General features: G+C 43.7%; 3 protein-coding genes across 3 annotated transcripts; 2 read left to right on the top strand and 1 right to left on the bottom strand.

Moving 5' to 3' along the window:
• Positions 1 to 177: 177 nt before the first annotated feature.
• On the bottom strand, positions 178 to 3,438 carry LOC147796579 (lachesin-like). The gene has a single exon (XM_087146547.1). It carries the CDS (start codon positions 2,900 to 2,902, stop codon positions 1,382 to 1,384), a length of 1,521 nt encoding a protein of 506 aa, XP_087002673.1. The 5' UTR covers positions 2,903 to 3,438; the 3' UTR covers positions 178 to 1,381.
• A 1,516-nt stretch (positions 3,439 to 4,954) lies between these two features.
• LOC110974476 (neurotrimin-like) lies at positions 4,955 to 7,271 on the top strand. The gene has a single exon (XM_022226143.2). The coding sequence runs from the start codon at positions 5,153 to 5,155 to the stop codon at positions 6,611 to 6,613; it is 1,461 nt and encodes a 486-aa protein (XP_022081835.2). The 5' UTR covers positions 4,955 to 5,152; the 3' UTR covers positions 6,614 to 7,271.
• A 2,725-nt stretch (positions 7,272 to 9,996) lies between these two features.
• On the top strand, positions 9,997 to 16,103 carry LOC110974474 (uncharacterized). The gene has a single exon (XM_022226140.2). It carries the CDS (start codon positions 12,594 to 12,596, stop codon positions 14,559 to 14,561), a length of 1,968 nt encoding a protein of 655 aa, XP_022081832.2. The 5' UTR covers positions 9,997 to 12,593; the 3' UTR covers positions 14,562 to 16,103.
• Positions 16,104 to 20,913: the final 4,810 nt, after the last annotated feature.

Here is a 20,913-nt window from a genome sequence, read left to right as displayed (position 1 = left end):
TATTGGGACACTTCCCATGTATGATTTCCGTCAACAAACTATCAGAAAAATTTGACAAGAACAGAAAGTCCTTACGTCTTATACAATATGCAATGGAAATGTTCGCAACGATGTAAACTGTATTCAGAATTCATCGAATACAGGCGTGGGCCATAAATTATGACAAAATGTAAGACGTTTGTTGTGCAAACTTTCCACAAATATGCGACTTTTATCTCACTTTTTCATATAAAAATGTATACATTATAGCACTTTTTCATAGCAAATTAAAATCGGTAATTATTATGCGTGCTTCAGGTTACAGTGGCTTTTGAACAAATATTTCCACAGACTACAGCATTTGCTATTATCTGAAGCTCTAAGTACGAACTTCAATACGGCAATTCACAATAGTGCGCCTCCAAGAGTTTGCAACGCGTTGACCAATCGCAGTGCTCAAAATCTGTCGACCTAACGCACGTTTGGAAAGGGTCGACAGATTTCACTCACTGTGATTGGTCAACGCGTTGCCAAGTCCGTGAATCGCCCGTATTCAGTGAAGTGGTTTTTGCGTCAAATTTATAAAGTTTTACATCTTTAACATTGTTATATTGTTTTTGTTCACAGCAAACTTGTATAAATTAATGAGTTGAATGAACGTGGTATATGTCAAGAATATAAAACAGTTCCTTTTAAAAAATTTTAAAAGCTAACAATTCGTGTTGTGTTAGAAGAGATTCCTCGTTGCTAAAAGTAGGTAAATAAATTCAACAGCACTTTTATTTACAGCTTTGCATTAACTTTTCCATGTCACAATGTTTGAATAGAATTGCATTTTTCATCGTTTTACACTGAAGCCAACTCCTTTTTCACTCCCATAACCACAGAATCATCATTGCTAGCTCCCCAAAATAAAGCTCCCTAGACACACAAACGGGTAAAGTGACACACGATGATAATATTTGGTGGAAAAGTATATAAAGCAACGTGCCTAAACTCCGAGTTGTGACGGGTCGACTTTGCTCTTACTGTATATCACGTGTTTATCATAAACAGTTCAGACGACGTCATTTCAAGAGGGTGTACCGTAGAGGGTCGCCCTCGTGAAAATGGAACAATTATTAAAACTTAACGTTTTTTCTTACATTCAGAAAAAGTCACGTGAAAAGACAAAATCGTCTCGTATTAAGCAAATTACATGATGAACTAATTACCACAATTCCGGCTTCCGACAGAATTTAATACCCATCTAATCAAATACAGCCCTTGGGTTTCCTTGCTACTTAATAGTTTCCACAAGCAATAGATATGATCCATACCCAATCTTTTGATGCATTAAGAGTAATCTAGTCATTAGTGTTATTATCAAAGTGCAGGTGATTGGTGTAACACTTTAGTCCATTTACACCCGGATAGCCTCGTCGTCGATTATGGCTTCAGGATTATAGTAAGCTAGGGTTTGATCTTCCGGGGTTTGCTCTGGCGGGCTGTGTACTTCCTGCATCACCTCGTTGACGTTCTGGTATCTGGGACCGGTCTCTCCTGTCTCGAAGTCTGAGTTGACTATCTCCTCTGGCCCCTCCGCCTTGAACTCGTCCGAGGTCATTTCCTGCCCACCCTGGAAGTTGTCGATCGGGACCATACCGTCGTCCAAGAACTCATCCTCCCCCTCGTGCCGAAGGGACTTCCGCTTGGACCTCCTGGGGGTCATCACCAGAAGGCTTGGGTCTTTCTTGTCGCCTTCCTGCTCCTCCTGATTTGATCTGTCAATGCAGCAGATGCAGGCTACCAAAACGATGAACAAGAAGAGGACTATTGCTATCGCTCCGATGATGATGAGTATTAGCCATGTTGGAATCCTCCCCTGTATGACCTCAAACCTCTCTGTGCTTACACCTAATGCGTTTGTCGCTTGGCAGTAGAAGTCCTTGCCAGCGTCGTCGGTCGTCATCTCAACCTCGACTAACGTCTTATCAAATTCACCATTGGGATAGTTTCCACTTTTGTTCACCGGCAGGATGATCTCTTGTGTTTTGCTCAGCGGAGGATTGGCGTTGGCTGTGCAGCTGAGAGTCACCTTTTTGGTCCCTAGAGCTTCTACGGTGATCGTCTTCGGTATGATGTCAATCTCCGGTGCGAAACAAACATTCATGCGATCTCTTGGGAAGACAATGTTAGAGGGCATGAAACATTGTCTGTCATTGGTCAGATTGGGGTGAGCTTCGATGCACTTGTAGTACGCCTGATTGTCCCTGCTAGAAAGCGTGATTTTAGCAGTGGTCGTTTTTATGTCACCGCTAACAGTGGTCGTACCCTTCAGATTAGTGACTGAATCGTCCCCGTTGACTCTAACCCATGAAAGTTCGGGAAGAGGTACGCCTCCTTCAGAGGTACAAGTTAGCGTTAAGAGGTCGCCCTTCATGTACGCGCATTGTTGGTTAGGTGCATTCGAGGGGATTCCACTGCAGGTTAGGGAGCCAGGAGACATCGGCGTGTTACCGACATTTAACTCCGCTTGGGCTTCCATGACCGGGATACCCTCGTCGAGTGGATCACGAATCAGACAGATGTAGGTCCCGGCATCGCTGTAGCTCACGTTCGAGATCTGCAGGTGAAATTCGCCGCTTGCCTTGTCGCCTTCGAACTGGAAGCGCGGGTAGGAGGCATGCTGGTTGGTGTTTGGGCCAAGCGTAAACTCCTCACCTGTTTGGTTCTGGTCAGCTCTCTGGTTAACGTTCCAGAACACCTGGTGCCTCCCCAAGTTGGCGACAGTGCAGTAAATGGTGACCGAGTATCCGATAACGCCATCTGTTTTGGATGGTGTTACGGCGAAGGAAGGACTAGTTGCCGATTGTGCAAGAACCTGGGAGATTGCCACAACAGCGACGAAACTTAACACGCTCACACTGTTCCAAGCCGCCATCCTTGCACTTCTGTAAGTTGGTTCCCGTTAAGGCAAAATAATAAACACTTCTCACACTTTAGAATACAACACGAAAAATCCAACAGAAATATCAGAAAGTCCAGTATCGATACCCTCAGAATCCAAAGTGAGACATCCAAACTTCAAGGCGGAAAAAAGATGGCGCACCCTCACAATCCCGTCACAAACAGTCGAAATGTTTCACTGCGCAGATTTATCACACAAAGGGTGTTCGGGTCTATATAAAACTATATACATGTACTTGTACATATCTTGGCGTAGGTTGGGCTGTGACCTTTCCGCAAAGCTGCCAAGTACTTCACGCTAATAACTTTAAAGAGATCGTCCCGCTGAAAACTTTTATGTCGGGGGTTGTCGATCAAGTGCTCATATATTGGTTGCTCATGTTCAATCACAATCCTTTTGTGGACGGTGTTTCGTGACACCTTTTTCAGCCATACTTATACCAGCTTGGCTCAATGAGACAGCTAGAAAATGCTTCAAACACAGGCTGATGATGCGTGGATTTTAAGTCGGGATTCCTGTATATGAATCCTTTAATGCTGACGAAGTTGTTTCGGCAGGTTCCGCATGGCTTCCTCCTCGACCTGTTAAGGGGCGTGGCAACAGTGCTGTACAATAGATCCTCCTAGCCTTGGCACTAAGGGTATAGTGTCTGGCTTGGAGCTTTGCGGCTTAAAAGCCGGTCTTTTCAAGTTCAGTAAAGCAAAGATGTAAATAAGGCAGCCTGTTGTGGGTGACTCAGACAAATGGAGGAGGCTTTCATTGTACCTCTTGGGCTGACATTTGCATTTGAAGTACATATTTCGAAACCAAAGTTTCATTCATTTCATTTCCCCGGTGGTCTTATTACAAGTTGGAAATTCATGACAATACTTGGGGCTGTATTTTCACAATAGACAGCTGTGCATGGGAATCGAGTGGATGCACTGAAAGCATGCGATTTCTACGTGACAAAGCTTGCTTTTGATGTTTAGAAGTCTTTATTCAATTGTTGACACACCGTCTGGATCTTTAGCCCTCGAAATAAAAGAGGTCGGTAACGGAACGCTTAAAACAGCGCCCCCTACGCTTAATGGCCTAAACTTTGTATCAGTCCACATGCCTGTTCACGGGAGACAGACTGGTGTCCGTGATGTGTGGTGTGTATTTCGACCAAGTGGTGTACCCAGCCTTAGGAAGATTTGAATATATGAAAAGTAAGAGAAATAGTTTGTACAGAATCGAGCTCGTTTAGACGTTTGTCCTTATAGCTGTCGTTGTTACTAGAGAAATGATGCGCCTCTCGCTGGTCCTTGCGTGGGTAGGTGTGTGAGAGCATGCGTGGCATACAAAATGTGGAGTTCTGCCCAAAGGAATGGACCGTCAGAGGACAACGTGTGGATCCGCACAGTGTTTTCTTCCCTCGCTCAAGAACAGCTTCAAAGGCATTTTGGAATTATCTATGCCGAAATGAATAGGAACACTTCAGAAAATCATCATAAAAAAATCCAGATCGAAGAGTTATCGTAGTTAGGGAAGAACAAGCAATTCCCTGTATATAGTTCTCTAATTATAAGAGAACAAAGGAATGCCCCAGTTACGTACGTGAAACAAGCAGGTGTGTGAAATGGTACGGTTTTACTCAACTTGATGTTGCGAAAGTAATTTCATCACATGTCTTCATCAAAACTCTTCAAAAAATTTTTTTCTGTTCGACAAGTTGAGAAGAAACATGTTATTCGTGAGCTAAAATTGTGTAAATGAAATATTTTTCCTCTGTTCCTCTAAAAATATCTAAGCGCACAAGCCACAAAAATGTGCCCTTGATCTATAAAAAATATTACATGCAGAAATGGCTTATCTAGATTCGATTAAATCGTGGCAGGGCGGGTTCCAAATTTCCCAATTTCGCTAATATCAGAAGAGGGAAAGAAATATATAATACCGAAAGAGAATGTTGTTTTTAAATCCACGTCATTGTTGTAATGCCTCCACACTCCTTACGCATGATTCACTGTAGAGTAAACAAATCGGTATTGTATTGTCCAAGTTGAACAAGCTCCTTTGATGACTATGTAAGTGGAATTAATTTATACCAGGATAAACTTAAAAATGGATCTCTCTATGAAAGCCAGTGGGTTGGATTTATGTGTTACGCACTGACCGACATGTTTAGTGTGTGTTCTGTATGCACGCTACACTTCCACAGCGAAAGCTCTTCGTGCAGGTAGAATTACACTAAATGTAATGCCTGAACAGGAAAAAATGGCGGGAAATTTAGCAGCCATCGTCGTCTTCTCAATGCTTTCCTCGACGGTCCATTTGATTGTTGCTCAAGCGCCAAGCATCGATCAGTTTGCGAATGTCGTGGGGTTTCGAGGGCAGAGTATCCAGCTGTTTTGCCGCGTAACCAATCAAGGAATGTACGGCGTTTATTGGTTCGTGGAGAGAGATCAGGCGGATGACTTGATTTTGGGTTTGGGAACAGCGGATTACGTGAGTCAGCCGAGATTCAAACTGGATATTGACTCTTCGACTGGATACCACAATCTCACTTTAATTGATTTGACTCCATTGGATGCGGGTAGATACGAGTGTCTGACGTCGGACGGAGTGCATACTGTAAATGGAATGCCCGGGACGTTGGAGGTTGTAGAGGCTGTTGCGCCACCCGCGGGGCCATCTTGTCACGCGAGATACCGCGAGCCCCTGTCAGAAGGGGGCGAGATTTCCCTCACCTGTCTGACCGCAAGCGGTGGAAGACCGGAGTCCACACTCACGTGGTACAATCCGGTGGGGAAAGGAGTGGGCAGTTCAGGTGTGGGGCCAAACCATACTGTGATTTGGCGGGCCACACCTGCCGACGATGGAGCCGTTTATGACTGCCGGGAGAACCACCCATCGCTGGAAGGAATGCGGTCGTGTACTGTTGGTCCTCTTGCGGTGCTCCACACCCCTGTCGTGGCTATACTGCCATCCAGCCCAGGGGCCGACATTGGCGACTCGGTAACTCTTACGTGCTCAGGGGATTCCAACCCGTCCGTTGAAACCATTCAGTGGATGATTGGGAACGAAACCGTCAACCTCATGGCGGATTCTTCCTTGAACTCGACCCGGTCAAGATATACCATTGAGGAGGGGACAGTGAACGGAGACCTGCAGTCAAATCTTACCATTGCAAGCGTCAGGGAATTAGACTACGCTCTCCAGATAACCTGCATTGCCTGGAATGTCAATTCTTCAGGAAATGCCTCGGTTAACCTCAGCCCTCCAAACCCACCCCTCCGACCAGGCACGCCAGGGACCGCAGACAACGGGATAGAGAGTGATCCTCTGTTGATCATAGCCATAGATGTATCAGCCCTCGGGGGGCTTATCGTCATAGGGATTATCTGCCTGCTTGCACCCCACCTCGGCTGTCTGGTGTGCGAACCCTGTCGCCGCAGAAGACGCCAGAGCCAACTCGAAGCGCACGTCAAACTCGAGCGCAGACAACAGGAGCAGAAGCATCCGGTTGGCAAGACGGGAGCGATGGTACGCACGAATAACGCTTTCGATGATGAGCAGACGACAACGCACACCGATGCAAACAACATTGATGTGAAAAGAGCGGGAAGGTTGCAGTCCATATCTTCAAAAAGTACCGCTAGCTGTTCCACGCTTAGCAACTGCGTGGTCGAAATGGACAACACAATAAACCATGACTGATATAAATACGCTGAGATGTTTTTCTTTAATAGTTTACCAGTAATCTTACTTGGGGAATGTATATTAAGATAAAATTATCCAGTTACTGGAAAGTGAATATTACGTAGTCATTTTTTGGTTTCCAAAAGTTTACACATTCTTCTTTACTGTTACGCAAAACCATTTTTTTTACTTAGCAGAGGCAGGATAGGCCACTTCATCTCTGCTGTTCCTTAAGTAAGATCTACCACACTATCCACCGGTTTACAAGCCGTGAAATAGTACGTGGACACGTACGTAATGTTTGAAATGCATCTTGAACTTTTCCATCGCTACATTAAGTTTATAACATGAATAATAATAATAGCATATTATTTAAAAAACACTTTCCATTTCCGTGACATCACAAAACGCTGTACATTAAAAAGTCAGAAATGAAATTAACTAAAATTTCTGAATTGATAAAAATTAAATAAATTTCTGAATTAGATTAACTGTATGCGGATGCAGCATCCACGAAGAGGGGCTCCCCTCAAAATCGCGTTGACACCCGACCACATCAGAACACATATTCTGCTTTAATATCTTGGTAAAGCTTTTAAAGAAGTGGGTAGTACTTGAGTGACCACTTTACAGCATAAGAAACGAAGGAAAAAAGATTTAGAAAGGCCTCAAAAACTTTAAAACAAACAAAACAAAAAAGACAGTTTGTCGGCGGCGCCTCCTCTATTACAATGAATAACTCACGTAGTTTGACGTTTGCATATTTTAGAGCTTGACTCATGGAACACTTCAGAAAAGTTACCGAAAAATTCCTGGTTCATCCATGACGAAATCAATGTTATTGTGCCCCTTTCTTTGTCCGTGTTTAATCCCAAACTTCCTCTTATGACGTCTAGATTTCTCCATTTCTCAGACCATTATTATCAGATAAATATAGAGCCCTCTTGCAACACGCATAGTTTCTTCTGGAATCACCGCAATAGCAAGGTCTGTTGGACGTGCGCCCAGTCACTCACCAATGAGTGAATACATATCTTATATGTCTGCGTCATATTCTAGTGATACCTTGGTCAAACAATGACATTGTTTTCTCTTCAAGTTTAGTTTCGCATCCTTTTGCGATACGATATCGATGGTCTATGATTATACCCCGGAGGCGGCATAGTTGGCTTTTTAGAATTTAGCCGGTCAGCCGAACAAGACAAATTATTTTTCGGTTATTCGGACGGTACCGATACCGAAACTGAACTTTCAGCGCAAAGTCCCCGTCACTGATGAAGAACCTCCATATCTCTCCAAATTATATAACCGGATGTTAATCTCTAGGATTTTCGACTGAGGACTTTGTACCTATGGGGAGTGGTGAGTTTATTTGGGACAGTACCACAGGAGATATAACCAAAGGACATGTTCGTATGTTTTAACATTCGACATATCCACACGAACAAGGGGTAGCACAGGACGTCGCTCGTCCGGATATCGTGGCTATGCATCTCAACAGCATCATTTGCGAAACGGAGATATTACTACTGTCTTCGACTTCATTAATTGAAGCAGTTTACTTGATCCTATCAGCACTACGGGGTCAATAGCCATTTCTGGAAAGCATTGGGAGAGAACTTGACTGTGTCCAAGAAAGCGGGCAAAGGCGGAAATATCTGCATCAAGCAACCTTTTGTGCGCCGGTTTTCAACGGCATCCCGAACTGACTTGCATGCAGGCTACTGAGAGATTCACTCGCTATGGCTTTGGAGGACAATTACAAGAATGCAATCATCATTGATGCGGTCATACTCGGCACGATTTTGGTGTCGGCTACCGTGCTGTCCTTGCTATGTAAAAAATACTACAGGCCAGGCCGTTGTATGTTCCTGGGTAAGAACACTCGCCACGATGACAATGAACTGATCGAACCACAGGGCACCAGCGAAGCCAACGGATCAGAGGGGACGAACAGCGGGGCAAATAATAACGCATTCCAGTCAACAGAGGGCGTTGTAGAGCATCAAGCTGGTGAGCGGGATACCAAGAACGAGAAGACGACACGCACTCTTGCTGAGATGGCGGAAGGAAAACAGCCCGAGACGAAAGTGGTATTAAATGATCAAGTCGTCGTTGAGATTAATGAGTGATTGACGCCAAACTGAACGGTGAATGCGCACTTGACGTCTTGTTGATCAATGGATAGCTAGAGGGCGCACATCAAGTAGCAACGTTCACAGGGGGCGGGGACAGTGAAACCGAGTCAAACAGAAATGACCTACAGACGGAGGATTCTAATTCTGTGCAAAATAATGTCGGATAAAACCCACATTGATCTCATAGTGAAACTGACCGAATGGACTGCTCAAATTATACGGGCGTTTCACAACAGTGCGCCTCCGTGAGTTTGCAACACGTTGGCCAATCACAATGCGCGAAATCTGTCGACTTAGTGCGCGTTTGGAAAGGGCCGACAGATTTCGCGCATTGTGATTGGCCAACGCGTTGAAAACTCTTGGAGGTGCATTATTGTGAATCGCCCGTATTCAAGAATCAACTAGATGCCAATTCAAACGTTAGCTTTATTGTAAATACCACAATTTACTAGAAAAAATCAACATACAGTTGCAGGCCTACAAGTGTAGTAACATACATTCGATGCAATATGTTGTGTTGAATGAGGATACATTTTTTTTAAATGTCTCATAGCAGTTTCCAAGGACAGATTATAGCAGTGTTGTGTAATACTCTACAAATGCGATGAGGTACAGATGGACGGTACAGCGATTGGCCAGTTTACACGCATGCTTAAAACATGATCATTAATAACACACTAATGTGCAACCCATGACTTATTGATGTGGCCTTTTTACTGCCAAAAATGACAAACCGTAGAGTGCAAAACCATTTTGTTCATTGTTTTATTTTTGTATGTAGCTTTTTATTGTTAATTTTCAGTTTAGTTATACAAGCTGATCGTAAATGTCGTAAAACTACAACCAGATTGGAAAAAGAATAGATCGTAAGCATGATGGTTGATTTCTTTCTATAATTTCTCGGTAACATTGCGTATTGCATTTGGTAACAAGGTCACAATCCTGGGGAAATAAAGTGTAAAATTTCGATTTAGTCGTGCGCGTGCATGTTGTGATCACATTTGTAATACAGCCATAAACTCCACATCACACTTGGCTCATTACACAACCTTTGGAACAATAAAAGTTCAACCACGTGACGCTGAATTTCAAAGTCTAACTTCATATTGGTAATTAATCTGACCATATTCAGATGACACAATAGTAACAACAGTCAACAGTTAGTTGCCTTCAACATCTTTTTTACACCCTCTGACAACTCAGAAACAAGTCTAATCCTACAGTGAATCGACTCGTGATTTGCAATGAAAATAGAAGTGGGCGTAACAAGTTCATTTCCTGGTCCTTTCTGTTGGCTGTGCCGATTAACGGAACACACAGGTAACTCCAGGCTGTATAATGAGAAGGAAGAAAAATCGGGATAAGTCTGTGAATACGTGCGTGCCAGTCTGAACGGCACACTGTGTATGTGAACTTCTCTTGTGTGTCTGTCCACGACTCAGCTAGCTCTGAGTATTCTTCAATTGTCAGGCAAGGCTTCGTTGTTACGTGGACTAAGCACTCAAAGTACATGTACATGTATACATGTACCAGTGTTTTGACCACAGCAGTTCGACTGAATATTTCCTCGCTGAAAAGGTGCTTATGGCTTGTGACCCTGACACTGCGATTTAGTGGGCAAGGCCTAGGGACCTGCTTCTGCGGGAAGACTAGTAGGACGGTATTTGTCCTTGTTCGCCACGATGTCTTTAAGCTACATCGAGCGAGTTCTCATCATCGACTTGATTTCCTTGGCCTGTTTTTTATTCACTGCATTGGCGATAACCTTTTTGCTGAAGATGTTCGGTTAAGACGATTGTTGCCTCTAATTGGTTAAAAGGCGTGACCCAGGCGAAGAGACTGTGTCGCCTGGACAGGAATTATCGAGTGAAATCGACGAGACTCGTATGATAAACATCGGGACAGATAAAAACTACCAATCAGTCAACAGAGGGCGTTTAAATCAGAACCTAGAGGGACAGAGGGAGAGGCAGCGTTATCAAGGAAATGGCGCAAAATGAGCCGATATTTCTGTAATTGTAAATTCCAAAACTGAAACGAGTTGTTTGTCGTTGGAAACAGGATGAAGATGACACACGAGGATTTCTACACACAGTGTCAGCAGTTCTCTAACAAATAGCGACTCTTGTAGAATCATTTCTTATGATCTGGCTTCAGCAATTTGGACCTGATTCCTGCTTGAAGTTTTACTTTTCGACCAGCTGTCACTTCAGCACCGCACACAGCGGTTGAATGTTCACCTGTAGTGTCCAGCACCGCACACACCAGGTGAATGTTCACCTGTAGGCTGTAGTGGTCTTTTTCCCTTCAAAAATCCATAAACTACGGGCAGCGTTTACCGTGGACATGAACAGAAAGATGTGTCCTTCCAAATCGAAGTACATTGTACAATGAAGGGGCAGGGTCACTGACGCCCCCTCTCAGAACGCCTATTTTCCTTGAGATTTTTGTATATTTACTCGATCCGCTTCTTGAGCAATGACCATATATTATCGTCGCCTGTGGATCAGTGGTCGGTTTTGAAACTTTAACCATTGTTTGAAAATTATTTTAGCCAAGGTGACCGAATTTTTATTCTTTAATCTTTGTATTTGAGTAGAGCAATTATGAAAATGGTCAGTGATACAAGTAGGGATGAAGAATCAGAGAGCAAACTGCAGATATGACAAAAATGCATTCTTGCATATTCGTCAAATCTGCAGTTTGCTTGTGATGCAGTTTGCTAGTGATGAACTGAATTTCATTTTCCATCTATTCGTACCACAGATAACTCAGCCCACATTTCATGCAGGTCACACTTTGCTAGATCATCTCCGGGGATTTGGAACCAGTCTATTTACTTCCTGTCGTTGTATATTGTTGGACCAAAAATGTAACAAAAATCTAATGATCATTTTACATAATTTTGCCAAAAATCAATGAGATTATTCAAAGGTTCACAAAACTATATATGGAAACAATTTGAGGTGTCTGAAAATTGAAACAGACCACCATATTGTTTTTGAGCAAGTTATCCTCTGTCAATATGCCATATTAATCTTGTCAAGTTAATACCACGATAATGATTTGAGGAACCATTTAGCAGAGGAAACCCCATGTACGACGGCTGTTTTCAGTATTGTCTTAAATCTTGATGTCAGAGACAAAACGTTTGTGAATTAGAGTTTAGCATCAACAAGATAATAGGCAAACGTCCGGTAGAAATAATTATACAAGTATTGTCTTAGATACATTGCCAACTAAAATGCTGTTATAAAATGGTTTCAAACATAACAAAACACGGAACAGCCGTCGACGCTAGAATTTTGGTTAGAGGTCGAGATCTTTGAAGCATTACTTCTCTGAAAAGTCTTCTATAGCAACGCGCGTTAACACGTCGCTATGTGACGCTGCGGCCGTATGCTAATGCTGTTTAATAATGGACGGCATTGAAAATTACTACGCCTAATGCAGCTCAAATTGTGCGTGCTATCATCATATTCTGCATTTTTGTGCTAAGATGATTTCCGTGGAGACACCTGGATCTTTCTGGAGAAGAAATCTGTCAAAAGAGTGACCGTATCGGGGTTGACTTTCGGCTCGTCAGACGTGTAGAGAGGAAAATTGTCTCTCGTTATTGATGACTTTACCTGGCATGAAAGCGACAGGTGTGCCGTCGAACACAATGCCAGTGCAGCCGGTCTTTGTTCAACTCAAAATGGCGCTGCATTGTGTACAGGTATTCACACGATTTTAACGTTTCTGCCAGCCACAGGACAGCATCGCGTTTCATGTAAAACGATAAGGGCGAGCACTTTATTGAGCTAATAAGAGATCTGATTTCTTCAATTGCTGAATATCTGTGCATCTTGTGACTTAAGATGGGCACAGCACAGTTTAATGCGATGAGGAGAAAGTGTTTTCAGTTGGTTATTTTTCTGATGGTTAAAGTATTGGTTCGGAATGTTGCGGGCCAGGAGCAACACTTCGTTAATGAACCTCGAAACACATACATTCTACCCGGGGAGAGCGCAACGCTGTACTGCCGCGTGGCTAACAAGACCGGGATCCTCTTTTGGGAGAAGGACTCCACCATCCTCTTCAAGGAAAATGGCCCTGAGGCCGGGCTCTCCGGGCCGTCGACTTCCTGGGCTGTTTTTGGCGATGCTTCCCAGGGAGAATACAACCTCCAGCTGTTAGGGGTCAGTAAAAGCGACCAGGGGTCGTATGTGTGTATGGTCACCTCCTCCTCAGGTCCCAAGGCGGCGAACCTGACCTCCTCGGAAGCGCTCCTGACCGTCCTGGACCTGCCCACCGACGGGGCTCCCTTGTGCGTGTTAAGCATTCGGGATGCACTCACCGAAGACGACGTGGTGGACCTGACGTGTGCCTACCACAGCAACCCCTCCACCGAAACCACGCTGACGTGGGAGAGGCTCAACACGCCCGCCGATCTCTCCAATTCTCGGCAGGTATTGCGAGATGACGGCTACCTCATCAAGAGACACACTGTCACACTGAGCGCGCAGGACGACGCCGATTCCTACCAGTGCATAGCATCGTCACCAGGTAAGGAGTCCTCGTCCTGCACCACGGGCTTTCTGAGCATAAGGCACCGTCCCATCATCACCATCTCCCCCTTGTTTCTCCCGGCCAAGGCGGGCGATGATGTTCGCTTCACTTGCAGCCTGACTACAGCGAACCCGCCCACCGTCACTTTTCAGTGGTACTACAGCGGTGCCGCTGTCACCACCTCCTCCACTGGGATTGACCTCATCCAGACACCGGGAGGAGATTCTCAGATCCTTGTCAATAACTTGGTGGACCAATTGGGCGGTATTCCCGTCGTTTGTGAGGCTACAAACGAGGTGGGTTCAACGACAGTTGAAGCTATGATAAGCTTTGAAGAAACCCAAATAGCCACCATATCCAGAGAAGAACTCATCCTCTGGTTGGTGCCCATGTCAGTGATGGTAGCGATCGTGGTTCTGTTGATCTTCCTTGCCATAGCGGTGCTGGACTGCCGTCCGTTTTGCCACACCTTCTGCAACAAAAGCCGCCGACCACTCTCTCCCGATCGCAGTATGAACAGCACCTGGTCGGCGGCCGAGAACTTCGGCATGTCGCCATCACCGATGGTACGCAGACTGAGCGACGCAGATTCCACAGACTTTTACGTGACTCGGGCAATCAGGACATCGCGCCCGGATGATGATACTCGAGATAATAACACCTCGCATGAGAGCCGAGCACGCTTCGATCGCAACGCTAACCATCGTCCGCAGAGAACGCCGTCGCCCAACTATCGTAACTGTTCTCCCGACGACGGTACCTCTCCACGGAATACGCATATCCCATCGCAAAACTATTACCACTCCACCCCAATTGGTAGACCGCTCATCATAAGTGATGAGTCCAGACGTTCAGGTACCAGGCATCATTACGAGCAGCGTCGACCGAGGAATGAAAGAACGAGGGACCACTATCGACGCAGCGGCCAGCCATCCAACAGCGGTAGTCAGCCGGCCGACTCAGAAATCAGAAGCGCAACACGGAACTCCGCCCTGTCCGATTCCGGACTGGACTTCAACGCGTCGTGCTCGATAGACTCCCGGAGTCCCACCCCCCGAGACGACCTTGTCGTGTACGCTCAGATTATGCAGAACCGTACTGGCCACATCGAGTCCGGTCGCAACCAGAGCTCTGCGTCTCGGACGGAGAATACGTCCTTGGAATTACCGCCTGGGACCCCGCTACCATCGAGTTCAACGTCCCACCAGCGTTCAACACTCGACGTACCCACTGAGGGAATGCATCGAGCTCATTCAGTAGAACTCCCCATGTCGTGAGAACCATATATGTACATGTACTTGTACTGAGATTTACTCCTTTGAAAGGAAAGGATGGGTGTTTATAACTAAACATGTTAACAACACGTGTCTGACAGCGTGTCTTTCGCGAACATCGATTTGGGTACTTACATTCTTTCTCACAATCAGACTACTGCAGCCACAAGGTTTCACAGTCGAATTGAACTGGCATCTTTTTATAAAATAGTCAATTGATCTAGTTTGGAAAAAAGACCGGTACAGTATTTTTGAGGGAAGAGAACAAAAACAAACAAACAAACAAAAACCCAAAGGCGATTTTGATATTTTGATGGGCGAAATATGATATTTTGGGGCTTCGCTAAACCACCATGTTGGAAATGTGACACGAAAAGAAAAGACATGTATGTTTATGAAAGCTAAGCTGTAAGATGCTTCACTGGAATACTTAATTCAGGACCGTGCAAAAGTAAATTTCATAAAATGATAAGGTCGGTGAGAGTTCTGTTTCCTAACTCGACTGAAGGCATCGCACCCTAAAATTTACGTACCTGAGTCTTCAAATAATGAAGTTAGCGCATCACTTCGAAGAAGAAGTTGGGGTAGTTATAATCGACAATGTAATTCAAAACGCGTGTGTGGGTATGCAGTAGAATTGGACGATATAGTCAATTTTTTACAGACAGTTATACATGTACGGGAAAATAAGCTTGTTTATTCTGGTACTCTTTTCATGCAAGTTTGCATTGTCAATTTTTGGTATGGTAGTCTAGAGTGACCCGTTTCTTTGAGTTTGTAATCATTTGGTCGGTTTTCTTTGCGAAACTTTCACTACATTGTACAGTTGATGTAAGTTATAAATATTGCTCTAATGGTGAGGTTTATTTGAAACTGAAATTGCTATAACAAACGAATGCTGCGTTTTTAATCAAAGTGATGGCAATAGTATTTTGCGTGCATAATTTGTTAGTTCTTTTGTAGAGTTTTCGAATTCACAATAAATGTACATTGAACGTAGAGTTTCAAACTAATGCACAAGTAAAATGTAAATGGAATATTTTCAGTCTTATTACAGATTTGACGATATAATTTTGCAATTCTGCGTCATTCTATAAATTTGGGGTCCAAAGTGTGACATTTTTCGGTCCCTGTTCCCTCCGACATTTATACCCTCTGACATGTTTGATAAGAAATGTATCACTGAAATTGATGTCAAACTATTTTTATTTGTCTGGCAGGTTAGTTGCAGTACTTATTCAATCTTGGAAAACAATGAGTTCTAAACATGAAAAATCATGTGCCAGACGTAACAAGGACGGGAAAGAAATTGGACCCCAAATTTATAGAATGACCCAATTTCGATCAAATTTAAAACCATGAAAAATCACGCGATTGTTTTTGTGTCTGCTACTGCTCAAATTATGTAATACTAATAAAAATTACAACGTAGTTATAAAAAACACCCCATCCCCTTTAATATTGGTACACTGCAATTCAATTTCTATATGCTCTGCTTTTCGAGAAGACTATGTGTCATTGAAAATAAACATTTTTGATAATTGGTGACACTTTTGACAAAGTTTTACTTTTCCCCCTCTTTTTTGAGGGGCAACAAATATTCGTCGGGCTTGTGTCGCTGTGCATACCGATTGTTCAGGGTGTTGTGTAGGTATTGAACCAGAGCTTTTTAGGCGTATCTGTACTGATGAGAGGTGTGGCCCAGTGGTTAGGGATCCGAACTCCTAATCGCAGGGTCGGGGTTCAAATCCAGCCATGGCCACGATCTTAGACAAGTCACTTCGTCATCTCTTTGTCCAGGAGTATAAATGGGTGCGGCAGACGGTTGTTGCGAATGATTAAACCATTTGTTCCTGAAATGACAGAATCATGCTGTATATACCCCCTGGGGAGCGGAGATGTTGTTTCAGGAAAGATCACCTTGAGAGGGCGGTATTCTCTAACAGTTGTAAGACAGTGCCTGCTATGAATTGCCTCGCACGTAAGTACATACAATCGACCATGTAATGCAATCCTATAAAATCAATTAATCTGTTGAACATTGTGAGGTGATGATTTGGACGACTTGCAGGAAGTCGAAAGCCCAACCGTGTTGATTTTCATCGTAGCAGGCAACACGTGGCGTAAATTCAGTATTTAAACTTACGTGATGTAAATCTCGGGCAAAATGAACGCGACATTGTGGCTAGTGTTGATATTTGATGGACGGTGAGAATTTTGAGAATTGCTTCCAACCAGAGTACATTTGTGCACATTCTTGAAGACAGACCTTCAGACAGACAGCATATTAAGTCTGTGATCCCACCAACAACTCGGGACATAAATGACACCGCAGATTGGCACGTAGGCTATACTCAGTAGGCCTTCTCCTGGCAATATTATTCACCCACCATCAGACACCCCCAGTCAATCAACCTGTTGGCCCACCCAATCAATTAGGCCTCCCCCTTTGGAGTTGATATCCCACCAACACCTTCTCATTCAACCAGAGAACTTAACACGTCTCCCCAGGCTACGCCCAAAGACAAACCCAGCCACCATCCTCCAATCTTTTCACCTCTTCATTCTATTATAGCCCCCACGCCCACACCCTGCAGAAAAGACGAGCAGTTGATATTTGTGGTCGTTGTAATTATTATTTGATTTGAAACCGTGGGCAATTGGCTTGGAGGTTTTTGAATGCGCATAATCAGCCAGAGACTATGCACTAACACGTTTTGTTTGAGCGTGCTACGGCAGTTTCACCTGTTATTGTTTCCTCTATTATTTTCCGTATTTAAAGAGGATCGTGGATTATGAAGACAGACGGCTGTTTCTTGAGACTACTTTGAGCTGCTTGGGTATTCTGGTGGCAAAAATCCTGGCAAGTGCGGAAATTTTTCCAGGCTTCGAGGGCAGAGTATGTTAGCCTTTCATCCATATTTAGAATTCAGGTGAATCTGTCGAGTTTGAAATTAATAAATGGTTCCTCGATTACTCGTCAAACAAATGCAGCATTAAGATGATTTTTCAATCCAAATTTGTAATGTTGAAAGGAAAAAACCCTTGCTACAATTTATCTGAGAAAAGGACAAACTTGGCTCTTTATTTTTCTTGAAGACCCACAGATAGCTGATGGAAATAACGATATGCCGAAGCTGGAACACACGAGGAATCTTGTTCAGCTTATGACGATATGTTTTGTATAATTTGGAAGAGAACCTACAGATTTCATTCTTTTTCTACTTGTTTATTCTGAAAGGACGTGCTTTTTTCTCACAGAGTATGACCATTCTTCCGACGAAGACGGCTTCCTTACCAACGCGTAACAGATTTTCTTTCAAATCAACTTCAACAATGAACAAAAGCTGAATTTCTATGGAAATGCATTCAGGGATGGCTGTTCCTAATGAGTAATTTTTTTCGAGGCACAGAGATTTCATGAAACAGTGAGCGGGATACCCCCGTCAATCTCTGGGACGCACCTGTGCAATCAGCCAGGGAGGCACCGGGTGATTCCCTGCCCGGCTGACACGCCACTCACCCCGGTCACTTTTCTTCTCCTTCCTGGTCTCCAAACACATCCGCGTAATTAATGTTTGTCCAAAGCTATTCTTCTCGTGTGTGCTCTGTAATTAACGAATTAGTCCAGAGGGCCAGAGGCGGGGGGGGGTCTTTCCCTGCCAAGAAGTAGGAGGAGGCAGGGGAGATCACCTGGAACAATTAAAGCGATATTGGTAGACACAAAAACAAGGTGAGATGGTTGAAGAATGGAGTTGTTCTATCCCCCGACCAAGAAATCCTCCTGTTCTTTTCAAACCATCAATCGATTTTTTGTTTCGGAACTGCCGGGGAGCAAACAGACCACTTCAACAGACTTTTCAAAACAGAGCTTGCCGAGTGAGGGGAGGCATTGTAAAGGGTGTTGCTTGTTTTGTGCAGGGCGGGTTTAAAAATAAAAAATCTCCTGGAGGGCGCGGTGGTCTGGGGAAACTTTCGTGGGGGATTGGCGTAACTTTCACGGAGCATTCGTGCGACAAGTACCCGTCAAGTGCTCGTGCTTACTCGCTAAGCGCTGACTTCGTTGGGTCTACGCGTGATCCGGTGTGGAGTTGGAAAATGTTTTGCGCAGAGTTGATCCCGCGATGCTCTTAATTCTGTTTCATGCATGCATATAATAAATCAGAGCATAAACTGTCGCGTTTTTATCACTTGTGAGATATCCATGAAGATCTTTACTCTGTATTGAAAAGAAATGTTCAGCAGGGTAAATCAAGAAACGAATGGGCTGCGTGCACATAATTGCCATTAACCAGTAGTTCTTAGCGACTTTTGTCAATACTCAGCCCAGTGTTGCTCTATTGAAAAATATGTATCTATCAAGTAAGTTACATTCAAAAGTGAACAACTTGGCATTGGGATACAAAGCTAATGTTTAAGTGATTTTCACGGTTTGGGGTTCCCTTCGGAAGTATCAATGCTGTCTCTGATGACCATTTACCACTAGCTAAGCAAAGGGGGCGTCAGTTTACACCCGCATGAATGCAAACCTTACACGCAATTTTGCTAGGCACGTCAGTGCTGAACCGATAAGCTTCTGTCGATGTACACACTATCTGATTTAGGGCCATTTTCCAATACTCAACTTGTATCCGTCTCAGGCTTCGTCCCGGGAACCAATTTCCGATTGTGGGCCTGAAGCATTTAAATTATATTGGATTACTGTAATTTTGGCTTTCTTGCATCTTATTTGATGTTCTGTGACACTATTAGACTGATTACTGTGCTTACAGCTTCAAAGTCAGCAAGTAAAAAAGAAAGTTGAAGCCTAAGACGGAGCCGAAGTTGAGTACTGGAAAACGGCATAGGAGTTGGAACATCAACGGATTTCTCTTCCAAGGAGGTGGGCGTCAATTAAGGATTTGGGTGTAAAAGTCTTCGGAAAGTGACTTAAAAAATCCGAGCTTTCGCCACTCGTGACAATTACCGAAGGTAATTACCGATCTCAGATTTAGCGCTAACCTGACAAAATTCATTAATAAAGACATTTGAATGATCTCTTGCTGAGGTAACAGATATCATCTTAATTCGACAGCGACCCTACCTACAAATGGAAATGCTTGCTTGCTGCCGTTTCGTGAGATGATCCTTCATGTAAACAGCGTTTGTTAACACAGGTGCCTTAGGAAACTTTCACAACTTCCCATCCCCAGCAAGGACGGACCCTTGCTCTGCACGAAGACTCAGGCCCAAACCACGAAGGTATATTACTTGGGTCATAGGCGCTGAACTTAACGTCAAAGGAAATAACTAAAGAGCTGTGTGACTTGAGTCTAAACTGGCGAATTGGAATCAATGCTGAACTGCACTAAGTTGTCTATTGTGTTAGTTGACCATATTAACCGATATTTGGCCGATTTTTGTACGTACCTGTAAAAAAAAATTTTTTAAGCCTACTCACAGATTATTGTCACTTAAATCGTGATCTACTACTTACGTTATGGTGCTTTTTTGTCCTTCACCCCTTGAGAAGAATTCTGTTATAGTATTTTTTACGCAGTGCAAAATGGACCAGTCTTTTTTTGTAGACTTTGGTCACATTTTTAGTCTCTCTGTTCTGTTGAGGGGAAACAAGACGTTTGCTTCTTTTAACCAAATGACAATCGTCTGTCCTATTAGCAAACACTTTACAATGAAGAATTGTCCACTTATCTCTGTTTGATTAATTGAATAAGTTTTTGGACCGTGTTGGTACGTTGTCCAACCGAAAGAAAAATGTACCTTATTCCATTCGGGACCTCACGGATGCCTCTTCGGCATCTGTGCTCCAAAAGACCGCCCGGTGTGTGGAGCTAATTCGACGGGTACGTGCGAACAAACATGCCGGTCAAAGGAGGCGATTGCAGAAACATTTAATTGACACCTGCGATTCTTTTGCTATATCTCAAACTCTGCCCACAGTTTATAAAGAGCTGTTTCTAAACAACATGAGTCTGCTCGATGGATCGCGTGAGGTTGTAAGCTGTAAACGTTTAGACGTGACTTTTTCGTAACAATTTAATTAAGAAACATTCACAGACCTGTAAGGTTTCAAAATCTCCTTGTTAAAAATATGCAGTTTTGTATGTTTGGTTCATAAATTATTCATAACACCAGAAACTCATTTGCATGTACTTTGTCATCCTATTTCTCCACAGAAGTAAGACATGTTGAGTATCAAAAAGGAAAATGTAAAGAAAATAATGATGACAATATATTGTCAGGGAAGTCGAGCCACCGAGGACTTTGGATCAGCTCTCTTGATTTGTGTCTCTAGTAGGTGCCTATCGAGAACTCCAATAGGCCTACATTTCGGAAACAAAATAAAATCGTACGT

Source organism: Acanthaster planci, linkage group LG15 (assembly GCF_054643075.1).
Source record: "Acanthaster planci isolate LZ-2023a linkage group LG15, COTS_SCS, whole genome shotgun sequence".
Taxonomy (NCBI): Eukaryota; Metazoa; Echinodermata; class Asteroidea; order Valvatida; family Acanthasteridae; genus Acanthaster; species Acanthaster planci.
The sequence above is the reverse complement of the archived record's forward strand: the minus strand, read 5'-3'. Positions and strand labels throughout refer to the sequence as shown.